The sequence below is a fragment of the Psittacula echo genome (genome assembly GCF_963264785.1).
Source record: "Psittacula echo genome assembly, chromosome: 6".
NCBI lineage: Eukaryota > Metazoa > Chordata > Aves > Psittaciformes > Psittacidae > Psittacula > Psittacula echo.
The window spans coordinates 3,634,586-3,653,530 of record NC_137743.1 but is presented as its reverse complement, the minus strand read 5'-3'; the positions used below and the strand labels follow the sequence as shown (position 1 = coordinate 3,653,530).

The 18,945-nt window shown below is 41.2% G+C and overlaps 1 protein-coding gene across 5 annotated transcripts in view; it reads left to right on the top strand.

Moving 5' to 3' along the window:
* The first annotated feature begins 884 nt into the window (after nt 1-884).
* Nucleotides 885-18,945, top strand: part of EDRF1 (erythroid differentiation regulatory factor 1) — a 30,947-nt gene continuing 12,886 nt past the window's right edge. For 3 of the 5 annotated variants that reach the window (XR_013957265.1, XM_080622061.1, XM_080622062.1), the window contains exons 1-15: nt 885-1,060; nt 2,333-2,541; nt 3,956-4,022; nt 4,911-5,036; nt 6,308-6,432; nt 6,885-7,044; nt 8,453-8,554; nt 8,846-8,967; nt 10,244-10,355; nt 11,383-11,530; nt 11,605-11,713; nt 11,994-12,105; nt 14,119-14,379; nt 15,037-15,108; nt 15,731-15,881. Coding sequence is in view for 4 of the 5 variants with exons in the window: in XM_080622061.1 (XP_080478187.1) it covers nt 995-1,060; nt 2,333-2,541; nt 3,956-4,022; nt 4,911-5,036; nt 6,308-6,432; nt 6,885-7,044; nt 8,453-8,554; nt 8,846-8,967; nt 10,244-10,355; nt 11,383-11,530; nt 11,605-11,713; nt 11,994-12,105; nt 14,119-14,379; nt 15,037-15,108; nt 15,731-15,881 (1,942 nt within the window). In the remaining variant the exon portion in view is untranslated. The remainder of the gene's footprint in view (nt 1,061-2,332; nt 2,542-3,955; nt 4,023-4,910; nt 5,037-6,307; nt 6,433-6,884; nt 7,045-8,452; nt 8,555-8,845; nt 8,968-10,243; nt 10,356-11,382; nt 11,531-11,604; nt 11,714-11,993; nt 12,106-14,118; nt 14,380-15,036; nt 15,109-15,730; nt 15,882-18,945) is intronic. The other 2 variants (XM_080622063.1, XM_080622064.1) reach the window with 1 other exon arrangement.

Here is an 18,945-nt window from a genome sequence, read left to right as displayed (position 1 = left end):
TGGCACTGAGGCCTTGTCTCCACAGTGTGTGAACACTTGCAGGGACGGTGACTGCAGCCCTGCCCTGGGCAGCCTGTTCCAATGCCTGAGCACCCTTTGGGGAAAGAATTGCTCCTCATCTCCATCTAAATCTCCCCTAGTGCAGCTTGAGGCTGTTACCTCTTGTGCTATCACTTGTTCCTTGGGAGCAGAGCCCAGCTCCCTCCTGGCTCCATCCTCCTGTCAGGCAGTTGTGGAGAGCCATAAGGTCCCCTCTGAGCCTTTTCCAGACTAACCCCCCCCAGGCCCCTCAGCCGTTCCCCATCACACTGTGCTCCAGGCCCTGCACCAGCTCCATTGCCCTTCTCTGGCCCCGCTCCAGCACCTCTCTTGTAGTGAGCGGCTCAGAGCTGAACACAGGATTCAAGGTGCAGTCTCACCAGTGTTCAGCGCAGGAGCACAATCACTGCCCTCCTGCCACACCGGTGCTGATACAGGCCAGCATGCTGTTGGCCTCTTGGCTGCCTGGGCACAAGCCGCTCATGTTCAGCTCCATCAATCAGAACCCCAAGGTCCTTTTCCATGGGCAGCTTTCCAGTCACTCTACCCCAAGCCTGTAGCGCTGCATGGGGTTGTTGTGGCCCAAATGCAGAACACGCCACTTTGCCTTGTTGAACCTCATAACATATAACCAACCTGCCCAAAGTAATGAACCCAAAAACCCCACCAACCGCCGCCATTGCTCGCCACTACCGCCTTCCCCCTCTGGAGCGGCCCCGCCCCTCCCGCAAGACCCACCCCTAGCGCTCTCCTATTGGCCAAAGCGCGCCTCCTCCACCCCTCGCGGTCTTCTATTGGTCAGTCCGCGTTTTCCCCGCCCACCAACGCCTCCTGGGACTTCTCGGGGAGCCTCGCGAGAGCCGGCTGTGCCCGGGGTGACGCACCTCCCCCCGTCGGTAGTGGGCTCTGATAGGGGCCCGCGGCGCTGTGGGTGCCAGCGTGAGGCGAGCAGGACATGGAGGAGTTCTGCGGGGCTGGGCCTGCCGCGCCCATAAGGGGAGACGTGGAGGAGCCCAAGCAGGTACCGGCGGTGACAGTGAGGGTGGGGGGGACGCGGCGTGCTTTCCGCAGTGCCCCACAGCCGCAGGGGTACGGGGGTCCTGCGGCTGAGGGGCACCGCTGCCCTCGGGCCGCCCAGGAGCTGCCCGGTGTTGCTGTTACCTCCACCTCATCCCGGACCGTGTGGGGCTTGAGGTGGCAAACACAGCCCACAGTAACGTTTTAGGTTGCCTTATAGGTGTGGATCCACCTTCCAGTTTGGTGAGTAAGGGAATGCTGTTGTAGGGCTGGAGTGAAGTAGGGAGTGTGCTAATTATGATTAAGCTTTAATTGTAAGCGGTGTTTCTGTTGTTATACTTAAGTGCAGGGTGCTGCTTTGTATTTACATAAACAGTGTCCTGTGGATCTGTTTTTCCCTTAACATGCGTCAGTTCAAAGCTCTCAACACAAGTGTGGCAGCTGCGTGTTTTGAAAAGAAATATGCAGTCATAAGGTGTATTTATTTATAGTTCTTCCCTGTGAGGGTGCTGAGGCACTGGCCCAGGGTGCCCAGAGAAGCTGTGGCTGCCCCATCCCTGGCAGTGTTCAGGGCCAGGTTGGACACAGGGGCTTGGAGCAAGCTGCTCTAGTGGAAGGGGTCCCTGCCCGTGGCAGGGGTTGGAACTGGATGAGCTTTAAGGTCCCTTCCAACACAAACCATTTTGGGATTCAGTGATTATTAAAGCAGAAATGTGTTTAGCTTTAGTGTTGGTGTTAGTGAACACTTATTTTCGCAAGCTTTTGCGGCATTAGTAGGAATTCTATTTTAGTTTCAGTCTTTCTGAGCAATTTTGCTTTCCGTGGGAGCTGCCTTGAATAACATTTTAGCCTTACAAAGTGGAGCACATGCTTGACGCAAGTGTTGGAATTTGTGTAACTGAAATGCTCAGAAGTGCATCAAGGAGAAAGTTATAAGTGAATGTAAGACTGGGCTTTGCTCACTAAGTTAAAAATACCTTATAGAGTAAGGCTGGAAATTTTAATTAGGGTAGATTTAGATTCGACATTAGAAAGAAGTTCTTCCCTGTGAGGGTGTTGAGGTGCTGCCACAGGCTGCCCAGGGAAGCTGTGGTTGCTCCATCCCTGGCAGTGTTCAAGGCCAGGTTGGACACAGGGGCTTGGAGCAAGCTGCTCTAGTGGAAGGTGTCCCTGCCCATGGCAGGGGCTTGGAATTGGATGAGCTTTAAGGTCCCTTCCAACCCAATCCATTCCATTGTTCCATGAAATAACTTTCTGATTTCTCTTTGAATACTAGGGGTCAGTGTTTTTCCTTGGAGGCAATGAAGTGAAAAGCAGTGCTGTGGTGAAGTACTCCTCTGCTCCACCACAAGCAGCATTTGCCCGTCTGCAGGAGAAGACAGACCTGAAACTTCCACCTGCTAATTGGTTACGTGAAAGTGCTAAGCTGGGACCAGCAGGTACAACCATTCTTGGCAACAACAAGAAGAGTAAACCCTTTTCAAGGTAAATAACAGTAGGCTCTTAACAGGCTTTTAAGAATAATTCTAATAGTGAACTTGGACCCTGTGTAATTGAAAGTATAAAGTGCAGTCTTTGCCATAGCAACTTGGTCTTCTTAGCCATTCTTTCTCTACTTTTCCATCCTTACTTCTTGCCTGTGTGTTATTATCTTGTCTCCTTTATAGATGGTTAATGATGCTGGTAATGCTGTTGATTATTATTCAAGTGAATGTTGACACCTTGGCTGAGACAGTCAAGCTGACTTCATGTTCTTCCCTGGTTGGCTGTTGCCAGTTGGCCAAAATCTAGACTGGTTCAGCCAGCCCTTCTGCCTCTGATAACAGGTGAAAGTTGAACCTCTTGAGGGTTACAGAGCCAATTTATAGCCCTTCTGGATCTTTAGAAACCAGACCTGGCTAACAAATGGCAAAAGAAATTTCAAAGTCATATCAGGAGCGAACACAGAAGGTGAAATAAGGGGCAGAAGCAAAAAGCAGCATTACCTTTCAGTATGGTTTTTTGTTCAACAGTTGGATGAATTGAGTTCAGAGTGTTTGGAAACAGGAGGCTTAAATCCTGTGCTGAACAAGCAGATTCACACCAAGTCAACTAGTTAGTGAAATTTAACAGTTTGTGTTTAAGTCCTTATAATCTATTTTAGGACATGTACATTTTTGAGCAGAGGAGTATGTTTCTCAAGGCTTTGTGATTTTCTCCTCTTTATTTTAGATACTGTGTTTGTCAAACAGAGGCTGATAGTTTAACCTCTCTGTCTCAAGTGTCAATATTACAAAGCTACTAGCAAAAGTATAACTTCAGACACTTGCACATCATGTATTTGTTTGGGTTATAGTAATACCTGGTTTAATTGTAAAGAATAATGTGTACATTTAAATAATCCAACTTCAATAGCTTGTAATTTAGAGAGCCTTTAATGAGGGTGGATGAAGATACAAGGATATGTCTGTTACAACACGTAGGCCAGTTAGAAAACAGAAATTAGGGGTAAAATTAAATGACAGCAGCTAAAATGAAACTGTTTATGGTGTTTAATGCCTTAAAGAGAAGCTTTTTGAAAAAAAACCTGTTCTTGTTTTTAGTGGTAAAAAAAATTAAAACTTAATTTCTCTTAACTGTCTTAACACTTAAATAGCTGGTTTTTCTTCATTTCACAAAGCTTAAGCTACCTTTTTGAGTGTCTTGAAACTGGATTTAAGCAATTTGAAAGAGAGTTTGAAAAACATGCAGAATGTAAAACTGAAATTGTTTTGCTGATTAACTTTGATGTTATTACACCTTGTAATGTTATATACACTTTTTTTTATATAAAGAAAACACTTTTAGATATTTAATAAGCTTAAAAATATGCAGTTCTCTAATGTTACATTTGTCTTAACTTGTAATATGTTCCAAATAGCTTTGGGATGGCCTATGACTTCATTGACTCAGTTGGAAATGATGTGGATGTTGTGTCTGATTCAGAGGTAAGTGTAACTTAAGTGCTATCATTCAAACTGCTGTTGTACAAACCTTATTTTAAGACACTGCTGTGGCTTCTGTCATCTTTGTCTTCTGACGAGAAGTAAAAGATCCCCTAATGGGTCACTTAACTTCTGCTCTGTGATTTAAGGGAGTTGTGATCACTGAATAAGGCATGCAGAGATAAAATCATCTTTCCTGTGGATTTCTGTACTTAATCTTCAGCTAAAATATGTGGTTGAGTGAATGCAATAGATCAGTCTTGCAATGTAGTTGACTTGTATATTTGAAATAACTTTTTTTTCATGAAAATCATTGCTTTCAGGATGATTTATTTTCCCCTTTATCCTTATCTAGAAGAGAGCCCCCTTCAGTCTTGTTTCCTCTGATTTTTGCCAGCTCTTTTGGTGCTGGTTATATCTGTAGAATTCAGATGAGGCTAATCAGAAGAGGAAACGTACACATCAGTTACTATCTTAGTATTGATGTTTGGCAGATTTTTATTCAGGCTTAGATTCCTCTAGATATCTGACGAAGTGTTGATATTCCTGTGGTAATGATAAAGCTTTTAAAATCCAAACCATCCACTTGCATTTTTCTGTCACTTTTGGTGATACCTGCTTGTGATGATCTGAAGAGAGATCAAGTTTAAACCATGTATGTGGTTTATACTGACTGCTTGGTCTCTTTATTGCTGTCATTCATGTTCTCTGAGTTCAAGAAATGAAACTTCTTGTGGAATGGCTTTAAAATCACTGACACTGTAAGGTTTTATTTGCCTGTCCATGCATCTCCAGTACTAGTAGTGTATTCTTTGCTTATAGTTTTCTAAGAATTTTCTTACAATGCGGTATAGTTCTACTGATTACCTCTGTTCTCATTTCTCCTGCAAGAACATTAAAAAGCTTCTGAAGATTCCTTACAGCAAGTCACACGTGAGCATGGCGGTACATCGCATCGGGCGGACGCTGCTCTTGGATGAGCTGGACATCCAAGAACTCTTCATGAGATCATCTCAGGTGAGCTATGTATTTTTGAAGTATTCATTTTGAAGTCAAAATGAATTATTCCAAGAATAGCCTAGCCACCAAGAAAGCACATATGTGTCAAAATGCCTAAGAACTGGCAAATACAAAAGGTGCTTTGTTTGCAGCACTCGGTTTACGCATGAACTGTATCTGATGGTATTGTAGATCTTAGGCAGAAGTTCTTCCCTGTGAGGGTGCTGAGATGCTGGCACAGGGTGCCCAGAGAAGCTGCGGCTGCAGCTACGCTTGTGCTTGAACACTACACTCGTAGTGTTTAAGGCCAGGCTGTACAGGGCTTGGGGCAGCCTGCTCTAGTGGAAGGTGTCCCTGCCCATGGCGGGGGGTTGGAAATGAATGATCTGTAAGGTCCCTTCCAACCCAGATTTCGTAGCAGAAGCCCTGCTGGTAACTCAGAACCATGCAGCAACTCGCTGAGTCCCCCCACTTTTCTTCCTCCACCTGCTCCCAGAGGGATGGGGAGGAGAATGGAAAGAATGTAACCCCCATGGGTTGAGATAAGAACAGTCCAGTAACTAAGGTACAACACAAACCTGCTACTGCTACCACCAATAATAATAATAAGAGAAATAACAAGGGAAGAAAACACAACTGCTCACCACCTGCCGACCAATACCCAACCTGACCCAAGCAGTGATCTCGCCCTTCTGGGTAACTGGCCCCAGTTTATATACTGGGTATGACGTGCTGTGGTATAGAATACCTCTTTGGTTAGTTTGGGTCAGGTGTCCTGTCTTTGCTTCCTCCTGGCTTCCTCTCCTCCCTGGCAGAGCATGAGACTCAAAAAGTCCTTGGTCGGAGTAAACATTACTGAGCAGCAACTAAAACCATCAGCACTGTTCCCAGGCTGAAAGTCAAAAACACTGCACTGCACCAGCTACTAAGAAGGAGAAAAATGACTGCTACTGCTGAACCCGAGACACCAAACCACTCTGTCATTCTGTGATTAAAATTCCACTTTCCTGTAATTACTTCAGCATTGCTGTACTATGTTATTATTAATAAGCGTTTGTTACTCTACAATCTCTTACTATGTGTCTGACTTTCTAATGAAATCAACTTTTCAGTAAGAACTATTCCAGAAAACACATCTTAATACATGACCAGTTCAAGACTTTTAGCTGTGGAATTATTTTCTGGGGCTTCTTTTATTGTTTTGAATGACTATTTATAAGTTAATAAGGCACTTGGTTTACTTTGCAGATGCTTCTTGATATCAATTTCATATTTATGATCTTGCCTAGACAGGGGACTGGACATGGCTGAAAGAGTTTTATCAAAGGCTGATTGATCAGAAGTGGCAACGAAAAAAGAAGAGTAAAGAACACTGGTACCAGAAGGCTATACTCTCTAAATTTTTGTATTACAGGTAACCTCATGTCTACATAAATCTTTAATTCTGCACAACTTACTTTTGTCTGGTTTCTTGTCTTCAAGTAGGTGTTAAAAGTCTATTATGGTCTGTCTTATTTACTGATTTATCCTTATTCAGAGAAAACTGAGGGGTGAGATCAGGAAATAATGTGTAAGTGTTTTAACAGAAATTGAAGTATTTTAAAGTAAAATTAAAGAATAACCAGCATGACTTAACTGGATATTTCAATATTTCTGCATTTGAGGAAGAACAACTTAAAATATACAAGGTAGATGGTGGCACCTGCTGTAATTTTGTGAGAGTTTAAGCAATGAACAACTTGTCAACACAGCTATCTTTAATGTATTGATAAAGTCATACTTTAAGAGCAGTGCATGAAATAGAACAATTCTAAAGTGGATCTGTTTGCATGTCATCAACTAAACTTCTTAATGGTGCTTTGTCAGCATTAACGGTGATGGAGCTGCACAGCCTGTTCCTTCCACTTCGAAGCAGCACCAGGAGGGTCCTGTTTCAGGTGAGAGTGATGAAGCAGGAGAGGCCTCCTGGCCAGCTCCTTTTGAAATGCCTTCTTCGTTATCTGAAGATCCAGGTGCCTCTAACCAGGTTAGTGTGTAAAATGTTTTAAATGGCACCTTAGTTTTTGTAGAGACATCTATAGTGAAAGGTTTATCTAAGCTGCTGCTGCAGTAGTCTTTGCAGGAAGAAATGAACTAAGGCATTAGAAGAAGTGGGCAGTAGGTGCAGTTTAGCTTATGCCAGGGTTTCAGAGCTCTAAATTTCAGAAGTTAATTTTTTGTCACTATAATGCTAAAGACATTTATCTGTGCAGTCTTGAGAAAGAAAATATTTGGAGTAGTCATGAGTGACTTTACCTACAAGTAGAAAAATCTGAGGTAATGGTTGGACTTGATGATCTTGAAGCTGTTTTCCAGTGTAGTTGATTCTATGATTCTAGGATATTCAGAAGGTGTGTATAGCCTAAAGTTTTGGCCTTTCTTTTTATACCTGCCATTAAAATGAATCTGTTGTGGCCCTGAATTCATGAGGTGAAGAGAAAAATGGAAGATCTATGAAAATGTTTGCAAAACAGCTAAGCAGCAATTACAAATACTTGCTAGGAGATTACACAAGTGGAAAGTTCATAGTAATTACGCAACAAACTAGTATTAGGCCCTAATCCAGGGTTTCAGCCTGTGGCTAAGCTTATTTATGAAAACTTTTAATTCCTGTGTTTTTTGAGAAATATAAACCAGGAGTTGATTACGTGTTTGAGAAGTTGGCAAATCTGTTGCATTCAGTCTATACTAATTTAATAATGATGCTGTAGCTATGCTTAGACAGTATTATCAACTGGTATGCCAAATGACTTGGTCAGCTAACTTACAAAGGCTCTAACCTACATTATCCATAAAATTGAGCTAAGATGGTAACTGCATGTGTTGTGGTGAAATTCTAAAGTGGGGAAATATTTCAGTCCTTGAAAGCTTTTAGAAAAAGGGTTGCTTCTCTTTTCCACCTTCTTGGGGAGCTATTGCCTAATAAAGCAGACTATAATAAAGAAGCTCTTGTGCATTTGTACAGCCTCATTTTCTTTAGTTTATAAATAAGGCACCAAAGTGTGAGGTGTCCCTGCACATGGCAGGAAGGTTGGAACTAGATGATCTTAAGGTCCTTTCCAACCCAAGCCATTCTAGGATTCTATAAGACAGGGGCTTTACTTCTGGAGCCTGATAATCAGTGCTGACCCTGGAGTAATAAAGAGTTTCTATAAAAACTTTATGATTTCTTTCCAAAGCTTCTGAGAAGATAAAAGTACAAAAAATTGGGACTGGCTATAGAAAAGAAGCATTCTAGTCACTGACCAGAGGCTTTTTGTTGTTTAATATGCATTTATTTAAAGATGCTAGAGGTAAAGGCTTTTCCCTGATATGCTCCTGTTGTGCAGATTATTTTTAATGGCCTAACTTTATCTCAGCAGCAGAATCACTCCTTATCCTTGTGCTTTTCACAGGGAAGTGTGCCTCTTGAACCCTCATATATAGTGGGGCATGTGGCCTCAGCCCCCAAAGAACAAAACCTGACTACTTTGTTCAATGACGGGGAAAACAGTCAGGTATGCTATCTGTGAAATTTGAGCTCAAACACTAAACCCCCAATTTAATCAAGCCTTTTACAATCTGGTCTAAATTGGAACCAAGAGAAAAACTAAGTCCCCTGTAGAAGTAGCTTTTGTGGCATCTGCAATCTCTCTTTTAAGTTAATGTGAACGCATAGCGTAGTTCATTATGTGCTGTCTTGTCTTTGCTGCTTTTCCTTCTTGCTTTCTCATAATTCCACAGAATGTCCTAGAAAACAATTTTTTTACTATAGGGATTTATAGACCAATTTTTTTCTCTTAATGAAGGGCCTCAAAAATGACTTTGTCCGTAATATCTTGTGGACCTTTGAAGACATCCACATGTTAGTAGGATCAAATATGCCTATATTCGGAGGTGGGAGATACCCTGCTGTGAGCTTGCGTCTCAGGTGAGGTTTGAACTTAATGAAATCAATGGGCCAGGCTTGTTGGACTTGATGATTTGCTTCCTGTTTATCACTGTGCATTTTGTGTGAGTGACTCTTAGTTTTTACATGCAGTTTGAAGAATAAAATTCATGCTTTAGGCTTAAAGGATGATATACAGGAAAACAGAAACAGTTCCAGTGCTGTGAGGTTTTTTAAACCTAATAAAGATACTAGATTTTTGCAGGTTTTTTGCTTCATTTTCTCCCTGTGGAATTTGAATACCAGCACTGCCTTTCTTACAATAAGTTTACTCTGCAGCCATTTTGCTAAATATATCTATATATATATTGTGTTTATATATTATAAATATATACTGTATCTACCCACAAATAGATGTATGCACTATAAAAAAAAGAGTAAGCTGCTACACAAACTTTGCATTTTATATATATGTATCTATGTACATCTTTATATGTGTGTGTAATATATATATATATATATAAATATACATAGTTTTCCCCAGCAAGTCCCAGTGCTAGGAGTTTAAATGTTCTGCTGGTTTTCCTACCTCTGTATTTTTTTATTTGAACACACTGGTGGTTTGCAGTCTTTCCTGATTTCAGTGTGAATATTGAGTGTTAAGACACTTCTGTAGATCTACTCGTTAGTATCATTCTATTGCTATTTTTATGAGAGGGTAGTAATACTCCTACAGGGGTTCTGAACTTCAGTAATTGCCAGTTGGGCATAAGTACTTAAAACTTGTGACTGTAGTAGTTCTAAATTCTGACTTACTGTTCACCAATACATTATATTGATCACTTGATTATTAGTATTTGTTCCTGCCTATGCGTAGGCAAAGAATGAGCAAAAAATTGAAACTCATTTGATGTATTTGTCATCTTTTTAAGACACGTGTAGGAATTAACACCTTGCTTTGGACAGCATTGTGACAAGTTTGGGGGAAGGCTTGTGCTAGAATTAGTTGCAGTTAATACTGCTCTTCCTTTAGAACCTAAGTACTTAATATCTAAGTAATAGTGTGATATCTGAAGCTTGTTAAAGTTCTGGTATAAGTGTAGGCAAAAACTCAGATTGCTGAGGGAATGTGAGCATCTTCCACTGGAGAGATCAGTACATCTGCTTTGTTTGCTATAACTCATAACAATTCACAAATACTTGTTTTGGTATCCATCCACTCTCAATGACTGAAATCTAAATCCCATTAGCAAACATGCCTAATATTTTCTGAAGAGTAAATAAAGAGTTAAATAACACCACCAATATTTGATTTTAGGGATAACAACAAGCCAATAAACGTGCTAACAGGAATCGACTATTGGTTGGACAACTTAATATGCAACGTACCAGAGCTTGTGATGTGCTTTCATGTAAATGGAATTGTTCAGGTGAGTCTGGTTCTTTGCATTATGTCTAGGTTAATCCATTCTTCAGTTCCTAGAATTGACCCAATTGTAACAGATCTCTTTCTAATCTTACTGTTCTGACAAAAAGATTACAGCAAAATCCCTTATTTCAGAATGAGAAGCATCCATGCTTCAATATCTGCTTACAATGACAGAATTCTTTTGTGTTTTTATTCCTCCCTTCCATTCGTGCAAGATTCCCTCTTCATGAGCAAAGGCAAAAATAAGAAATACAGCAGTAGAAATACATCAGTTTCTTGCATCTTAAAATCTGTAGTATTCACTTGCCATGATAGATGCATGGGTTTTAAACCTTTGTTTTTACTGTTTTATAGTAGACCAGGCATACCAGCAGAGAAATCTGGAGAGGGACATCTTACAAGGGCATGCAGGGACAGGCCAAGGGGAATGGCTTTAACCTGCTAGAGGGGAGATTGAGATGAGCTCTTAGGCAGAAGTTCTTCCCTGTGAGGGTGCTGAGGCGCTGGCACAGGGTGCCCAGAGAAGCTGTGGCTGCCCCATCCCTGGCAGTGTTCAGGGCCAGGTTGGATGAGGCTTGAAGCTACCTGCTCTAGTGGAAAGTGACCCTGCCTGTGTTAGGGGGTTGGAACTGGATGAGCTTTAAGATCCCTTCCAACACAGACCAGTATCATTCCATGATTTTCTGTAGCATATCCTGGTAACATGTGTTTGCTTACTAGGCTGACTAAGTTTCATTGAAGTAACAGGTGTTGCACCTTCAGCACTTTTTTTTTTTATCCTTCTGTTCTCCATTTACCATGCTTGTCACAGAAATGAATCCTCTTTAAAGCTTTTATTGAGTAGTATAATCAAGACTTGCTTGCCTTTAGAGTAAATCATGGAAATTAACTCAATTTATTATGACACTGTCATAATAGAGCCTTTGTTTCTTTTAGCAATTGACAGAGACACTGATATATAGATTCTGGGGGGGAGTATGTAGCAGAAAACCCTCCTAATCTTGAATTTTAACATGTATTCCATGCAGAAATATGAAATGATCAAGACTGAAGATATTCCCAATTTGGAAAACTCTAATTTTTCTACCAAAGTGATAAAAGATATTGCTCAGAATATCTTATCTTTCCTGAAATCAAATTGCACCAAAGAAGGCCATACGTATTGGTTGTTTAAAGGTAAGTAGATTCAGATAATTTTGAAAAGAGTTATATTAATGTCATGTCGATTAATGGATGGTTTTGCCTTTCAGCAAGTGGGAGTGATATAGTAAAGCTCTATGATTTAACCACGCTCTGTGAAGAGACAGAAGACAAATACCAAAACCCTTTTACAATGCCAGTGGCAATTCTTCTATACAAGTGAGTTGTTATTTTCTTATTATAATATTTGGTTCTTGATACAATTATATTAAGAATCAGACCAAAATCTATGATGGAATGAAAATCTTCTGCATCTAAACCTCAGTCTCACTAAGTCAAAACAGACTTTCTCCTCTTCATGTAAATGACACTCTTGCTGAGTAAGTCTTTTAGACCCATCATCAAGTTTGGGAGACCTACATTTGCAGTAGTATCTTCTCCAGCTTTTTTCCTTCTACCTCAAATTATCCAGGGATTTACTGTTTTGTTCAATTTTCAGGGTTGCTTGCAATATGATGTTGAAGAAAAACCAGAACAAGAAACACTATGGCACTATCAGAACATTGCTACTTAATTGTCTGAAGCTTCTGGACAATGGCAGACATCCTCAAGTAAGAATTACATGGTCTCTCTCTTGAAGCTTTGTGTAAATGTAATAGAAATGCTGTCACCTGGTAATATTTTGTGTGGTACATTCCCCTCCCTTTGCAAGGGACAGGATTTAGATTTATTTATAGACCTAAAAAGTCTTTTATACTTAAAGAAGCCCCTATATATGTTTTTAATTGCTAGCCTTCAGTGACCCTCACTGCTGCATGAGTCTTCTGCTCTAAAAAGGAACTTATTACATTTGCTCTTTTGCTGTCATTCTCAAAGGGCCCTTTTGTGTTTAGAAGCTGTACAAATGCTGAAGCAGATCTTAGCTAGCTAGCATTAAATGTGAATATAAGAACACTTTTACTCTGAAGGTGGTTGAAAGTTGGGACAGGTCAATGAGAGAGGTTATAGAGTCTCCATCCTTTGAGACACTCGGAGCCCAATTGGACATGGTCCTGAGCAACCTGCTTTGAGCAAGGGGGTTGGGCTGGACAGTCTCCAGGAGACTATTCGATGGTAGGTGAAAGAGTTGGAAATACATCCTCAAACTCTTGATCTCCTCATGGAACCTTAAGATGCTCTGTATTTTCAGCAGCTATAAGAAAAGTAATGAAAAGGAGATGGAGCTGTGTTGACCTCCTTTATTCCAGGTATTTGATTCTGATTCTTTCCTAAGAAAAAAGGAATCCAGGTGCTCTGAAAGACAAGTAGTATGTTAAAGTTTAATGAGGTTAAGGTGTGGATATTTTAAGTATTACCACTGCTGGGTGTGTTAGCTTCGTTTTTAGTTGCAGAAGGTAATGGAGTATGCTGCTTTCTCATTGGGATTTGCAGAGTCTATTCCTTGTCTTAAATTGAGAAATTGAGAGTTTTATAAGGAAGTATCAAGGTGTTAACTCAAAATGTAAACTGGGCTACTGCAGGAGGCTTGGAAGTTGAGTGGGCTGAAGTTGCTTAATGCAGGCTATGGTGCGCTAACATGGTAACTTTCTATGTTTGCTATTTATAGGCAGCACATTCTACCTCTCAAAAAGAAATACCTGAAATCTAATGCAAAGTATAACTCAACTTACTTGTCTGTTCTAGATTTAAGCTGATTTCAACTGAATATTGATGCCAAAAACATGTTTAAAATGGTTTACAAGAGGAGACATGGCATGTGTTAACTACACTAGAAGCTCTTGAATTTTTTTTGCTTGCATAAGATTTTTTCCTCATTTGCATCTTGTGACCTACAAGGTCTTTTTTTATCTTGTGTCAGATTTTACTTGTCTTGCCTGAATTAGGACACAAGTACATCCTTATATCCGTATATGCTTAGATTGGATATAAGGAAGAAATTCTTTACTGTGAGGGTGGTGAGGCACTGGAATGGGTTGCCCAGGGAGGTTGTGGATGCTCCATCCTTGGCGGTGTTCAAGGCCAGGTTGGATGAGGCCTTGGGTGGCATGGTTTAGTGTGAGGTGTCCCTGCCCGTGTCAGGGGGGTTGGAAGTAGATAATCTTAAGGTCCTTTCCCACCCTAACTATTCTATGATTCTAAGTGGAGAAGCAAAAGCTTCTCTGAAGGCAGCTGTGGTTTGAGAGAATCTGTAAAACTCAAAAGGTGCAAATAAACAAGAAGTATTTTAGGGTGGTGCGAAAAGAAGAAAATGAGATTGTTAGGAGCTGCTCTTACACATTTATTCCTCTTTTAAGGAGAAAACCCTGAAGCTGTCATGGGGCAATGTGGTCTGCATTCCAGATTTAACCTCTATGCCCTATACTTGCAGAACAAGAGATGAAGACCTTGTAAGGTGTATAGTTGACAACATCCTGTCTGCAAATACTTGTTTCTTAAATAACCTTAAAAATTCAGTGCTCAAACATATTTTTGTACAATGTGTGTGTATATGGGCTGTATATACACATTATCCAACGCCAATTTGCTTGCGCTCTTTACTCCTTATTCTAAGACTGTTTATATTGCCTCTTAAAACAATAATTTGAATGCAACTCACTGATTTTATTTTTCTCTTCTTTATAAAGATTATTGCTTCTGCCAACTATATGTTGTCAGAGCTTTTTCAGTTGGATGAACCTAAAAAAGAAGACAGTACAGATTTCCCTATCAATGGAAATTCTGATGAAAGTTACAGTGAGGAAGAGGAAGAAATGCCAGACAGTGATGAAAACGGTTCTTACAGTAACAGCTCTGATCCACCAGATGACAATAAAGCAGTGGCTATAATCAAATCTGTTGGAGAGTTATCAGTACCAGAGAAGTACAAGTCTGTTCATCGAATACGTGTAAGTGAAGCTCTGGGGTTTTTAAAGGTGCTCTTGAAAGATCCAGTTCATGCAGCAAAGTTTGTCACTGAAATTAGATTTGCCTTCAGGTTAACTGGGACATGAGACAGTAGGGAAAGAAACTTCTTCTTTCTTTCATGTGCTGCTCATAAATTTGAGGTCTTTGAATTTTACAATAAATCAGGTTCAATATTCTTTCTTCTTTTCCTTCTACTTTACCCCAGTAGAAAACAAAAGCACCCACCCCTCCCCCAGAAAAAGCCCAAGGTATTGAATTGTTCAAAGGTGATGCAAGTGCAACTTTGTATTTGCTGAAGAAGTTATGTCTGCATGGCATTGATCTGCTTATTTTCTTGGGTTTGCATTGCAGACCACGTGTGGATACTTCTGTAATTACTGTTATGGAATAGAATCATCTATTCTCCTCTCTGCATTGTTTTTGGGATTGACAGGAGAGACCAAATAGAGGTGAACAGATTGTGAATTGCGCACTGAGATAAAGGAAAGAAACACTGGGACTTTTTTAGTGTGGAGTTCAGATGTTCCATTAACACATTCTCTTAATGCTAGCTCTCTTTTGCATCTTCTAGCCAGTAATTTTAATATCTCAGGTATTGAACACATATTCTTTTCCTTCCCTGCTGTCCCTCAATGAAGCCAAGCTGTGCGTTTCCTGTGTGCCATGGCACTGAAGAGCGCTGCAGGCTGGTGCTCAACTATGTCCTGGAGGTGAGTTTACTGTTGATTTGCTCATGCCATTTCACCAGCTACCCAATTCTTGAATGCTGTATTTCCTAAATATTGCTTTCATATAATCCCAGCCTGGTTTGTGTTGGAAGGGACCTTAAAGCTCATCGAGTTCCCACCCCTGCCATGGGCAGGGACACCTTCCACTAGAAAAGCTTGCTCCAAGCCCCTGTGTCCAACCTGGCCTTGAACACTGCCAGGGATGGGGCAGCCACAGCTTCTCTGGGCACCCTGTGCCAGCGCCTCAGCACCCTCACAGAGAAGAGCTTCTGCCTAAGAGCTCATCTCAGTCTCCCCTCTGGCAGGTTAAAGCCATTCCCCTTGGCCTGTCCCTACAGGCCCTTGTCCCAAGCCCCTCTCCAGGTTTCCTGTAGCTCCTTTAGGCACTGGAGCTGCTCTAAAGTCTCCCCTTAAGGAGGCTTCTCTTCTCCAAGCTGACCCAGCCCAGCTCTCTCAACCTAGCTCCAGAGCAGAGCTACTCCAGCCCTCACAGGATCTCTGTGGCCCCTTCTGGACTTGCTCCAACAGCTCCACATCCATCTTTTGTTGACGGCCTGTCAAGTTCACCTCTCAAGGTGAATTAAATTACTACTTCTTTTTGCAGGGCTTGAAGTCTGTTGACAGCAGTGTTAAGAAAGAGAGTGACCTTCCTGCAGCTGACCCCAGCACTCCAATCCCCTTGAAATATGAAGATGAATCCACCAGTGGTGGTCCCGAGTGTCTGGAAAAACAGATGGCGTTATTTTTAGACAAAAGTAAGTTGTATTGTGGTGCAGATAAGACCTTTCCAGTGCCAACACAAACTGCTACTACTTATTGATTGTCAAAGGAACGTACCTTTCAAGTCACTAATGACATGATTGGCTGAGGAAAAGTAGTATTCCACAAACGAGACAACACTCTGTTCTCTTTTAAATATGAAGAGAGCAGTTTATTTGGGATATTTTGCATATCAAAGCATCTACTATTAGTAAACTCACAATTTTACTGAACCCTATTTAGATGTGGTTTGCAAGTGACTTCTGTAAGGTCCTAGTATTTTGGGGTTTGGTATGTAGAGCTCTGCAAGTTGAGTGGGTTGTTTTTATTGGTTTGTGACTTGGAAGCTTTGTGGCAGAGCTCACTTCTGGCAGGTTTTTCTCTTCTATGATGCTTGCTGCTGAATTGCATATAAAGTATTAACTAGGATTTTGTCTTCTTTCTTTGCCTCCATAATTGTGAAAGGAAGCAGCAGATAAAAGATGCTTTTGTTTGCTTAAGTACTTAAACTCCAGAAGTCTCAGACTAAAGTCTCTTTTGTTTTTCTCTGGAGTTCCATACAGAGGTATAAGAAAGGACTTTTCTTACAGCAGCAGAGCTCTCTGCAGGGTGTGAAGCCCTGTAAGCACAATCCTGAAAGACATTTGTCTTGCATATTTTTACAATACTTTATTCTCTCTCCCTTTTAAAATTCTCAAATAATGAGCAAATTCAGGTTTGAGCTATTCATTTAAGTGTTCTCATGTCTTTCTTCCAATTTTCTGATTGTCTCTGGGATGTCAATGACTTGGAGGTGTTTGTGTGCTTTTAGCTTTTATCAGCTAGGTGACCACAGCATATAACTCCTCCATCAGAAGGTTACATTGTGTTCAGCTTGCACAAATTCTGCATAGTGCTGTTAACATGGGCTGGTGGACTAATTTTTGCCAAGGCCTACAGAATAATTTCACCTCAGATCAGCAGGAACAATGTGCTGATTCAAGCTTTCCTGCAGCTAGGCTCTGTCTTCTCCCTTCACAATGTGGAACTGATGACACACTGCAGCTGCTTGCCAGCTGGCAAGGAGAATGCTCACATGTTATCTTCTGTTTAGAAACAAGTGTTTCCTGGGGGATGTGGCAGAGAAATATTGCACAGAGCTTAAAAAATGTAACAATTATTTGATATCTGGATTGATGCTGGAGCTCTTCCCTGAAGTAGCAATTTGTTTAGGTCATAAGGATTGAATTCAACACAGAAAAAAACAGTTCTGATGTAAGGAAGTAACTTTTTTTCTCCAGTGGGTGAGTTTTTCTGTGCTGCAGATTACGGAGTTCTTATGCTCCATGTGTGTATTGACAGACATATAGAAAGGATAAATGGTCCTAATTCAATTTCTAACTTGAAGAGAACTGCTTCTGAATAGTAAATGCATACAGCGTACGTGTGCACTGTGGCATTAACTGCATGAGTTGTTGCTGTATTAGATTTGTCTTTATCTTAGTGTAAATGTATAGTTAGTTCTAGAACTTACTAAAGATAATGGGCTTGCAAGTCAGGCCTTGTAGGTCTACCTGTAAGCAAGAGACTTCTGGGTGCAGATGTTGTCAGAACAACGTTCTGTCCTTTGGTACACCTAAAGTCAGTGGCCTTTCTGGATCCATGACCACTGGAGCATCACAGAGTCCCAGACTGGTTTGTGTTGGAAGGGACCTTAAAGCTCCTCCAGCTCCAACCCCTGCCATGGGCAGGGACACCTTCCACTAGAAAAGCTTGCTCCAAGCCCCTGTGTCCAACCTGGCCTTGAACACTGCCAGGGATGGGGCAGCCACAGCTTCTCTGGGCACCCTGTGCCAGCGCCTCAGCACCCTCACAGGGAAGAGCTTCTGCCTGAGAGCTCATCTCAGTCTCCCCTCTGGCAGTCAAATAAGGAACCTTCATAATCTTATGCTGAGGATGTCTTGAGTGTGAAAGAGACACTTGCCTTGTAGAAAGGACCAGGTTATCCAGCTCTTTCTGTGCTGGAGGCTAAACCCACACACAAAGGCCTTCTCACTTTGAGACTGTTCATACAGAAATAGAGCATGTATTGTAAGGATTTGGTGGAGACCATGCCATATGGCTATTTTGTTCTACTGCCTCCTAACAGAATGGTCTTGGCCATCACACCCATGTTTTAAAAGCTATTAAAGTATGAGAGGTTTTCTAAACCAGGGTTCTTTACCTGTTATGCAGAAAACTGACTAACATAGAATCATAAACACACATAGTCAAGTTATTTATACCATGTCTGCACAGAGATGGATGCTGGATGGTAACTCCACAAAGTCAGTATACACCCTCAGTCTGCCAGCCATCCACTTTTATACATTTCAAATAGTGAGAATCAGTGTTTTTCATATATATAACAGTCTGTATCTATGATCACTGGCTCTTGCATAGTGAAAGAAATTTATACTGTGTCTTTAAACAGAGATGAGAGAATGTATGTTCTGTGTGCAAGGTCTCTGTAGAATAGAAGAGTTAGGGTTGGAAAGGACCTTAAGATTATCAAGTTCCAACCCCCCTGTCATGGGCAGGGACACCTCACACTAAACCATGGCACTCAAGGCTCTGTCCAGGGCCAGGGATGTGCTTTTTAGTATTACAAGGAACCAAGTTCCTTTAGGAGCACAGTTATCTTCTGTTTTGCTGAGCTTTTCAAATTACTTTTGCCTTCCTAATCTTTGTGAAGTTGGTTGTTACTTTTCTGATCCAGCTGGTTCCTTTATCAGTCTTCTACCTCTTCGCAAGGTCTGTGAGTTTATAAGGAAACATTGTTTTTTTTTCCCCTTGCTACATTGAATTCCTAACTCAAGATTTTCAAGCTTTCACACCCATAGTCCTTTATAAAATCTGAACTTCTTTGCTGGATAACAGCTGCACTGTGTTTCAAAAGCTGTTTAAGGTATGAGAGTTCAGCTGCATCATCTCTTTTCTCACTGTATTTGAGCATCCCACTATCAGGTGGAGTACATGGAAAAATTCCAAATATTGAGTCCATTTTGCAGATGAAGAATGTAGTGGCAGACAGGTTGGCAT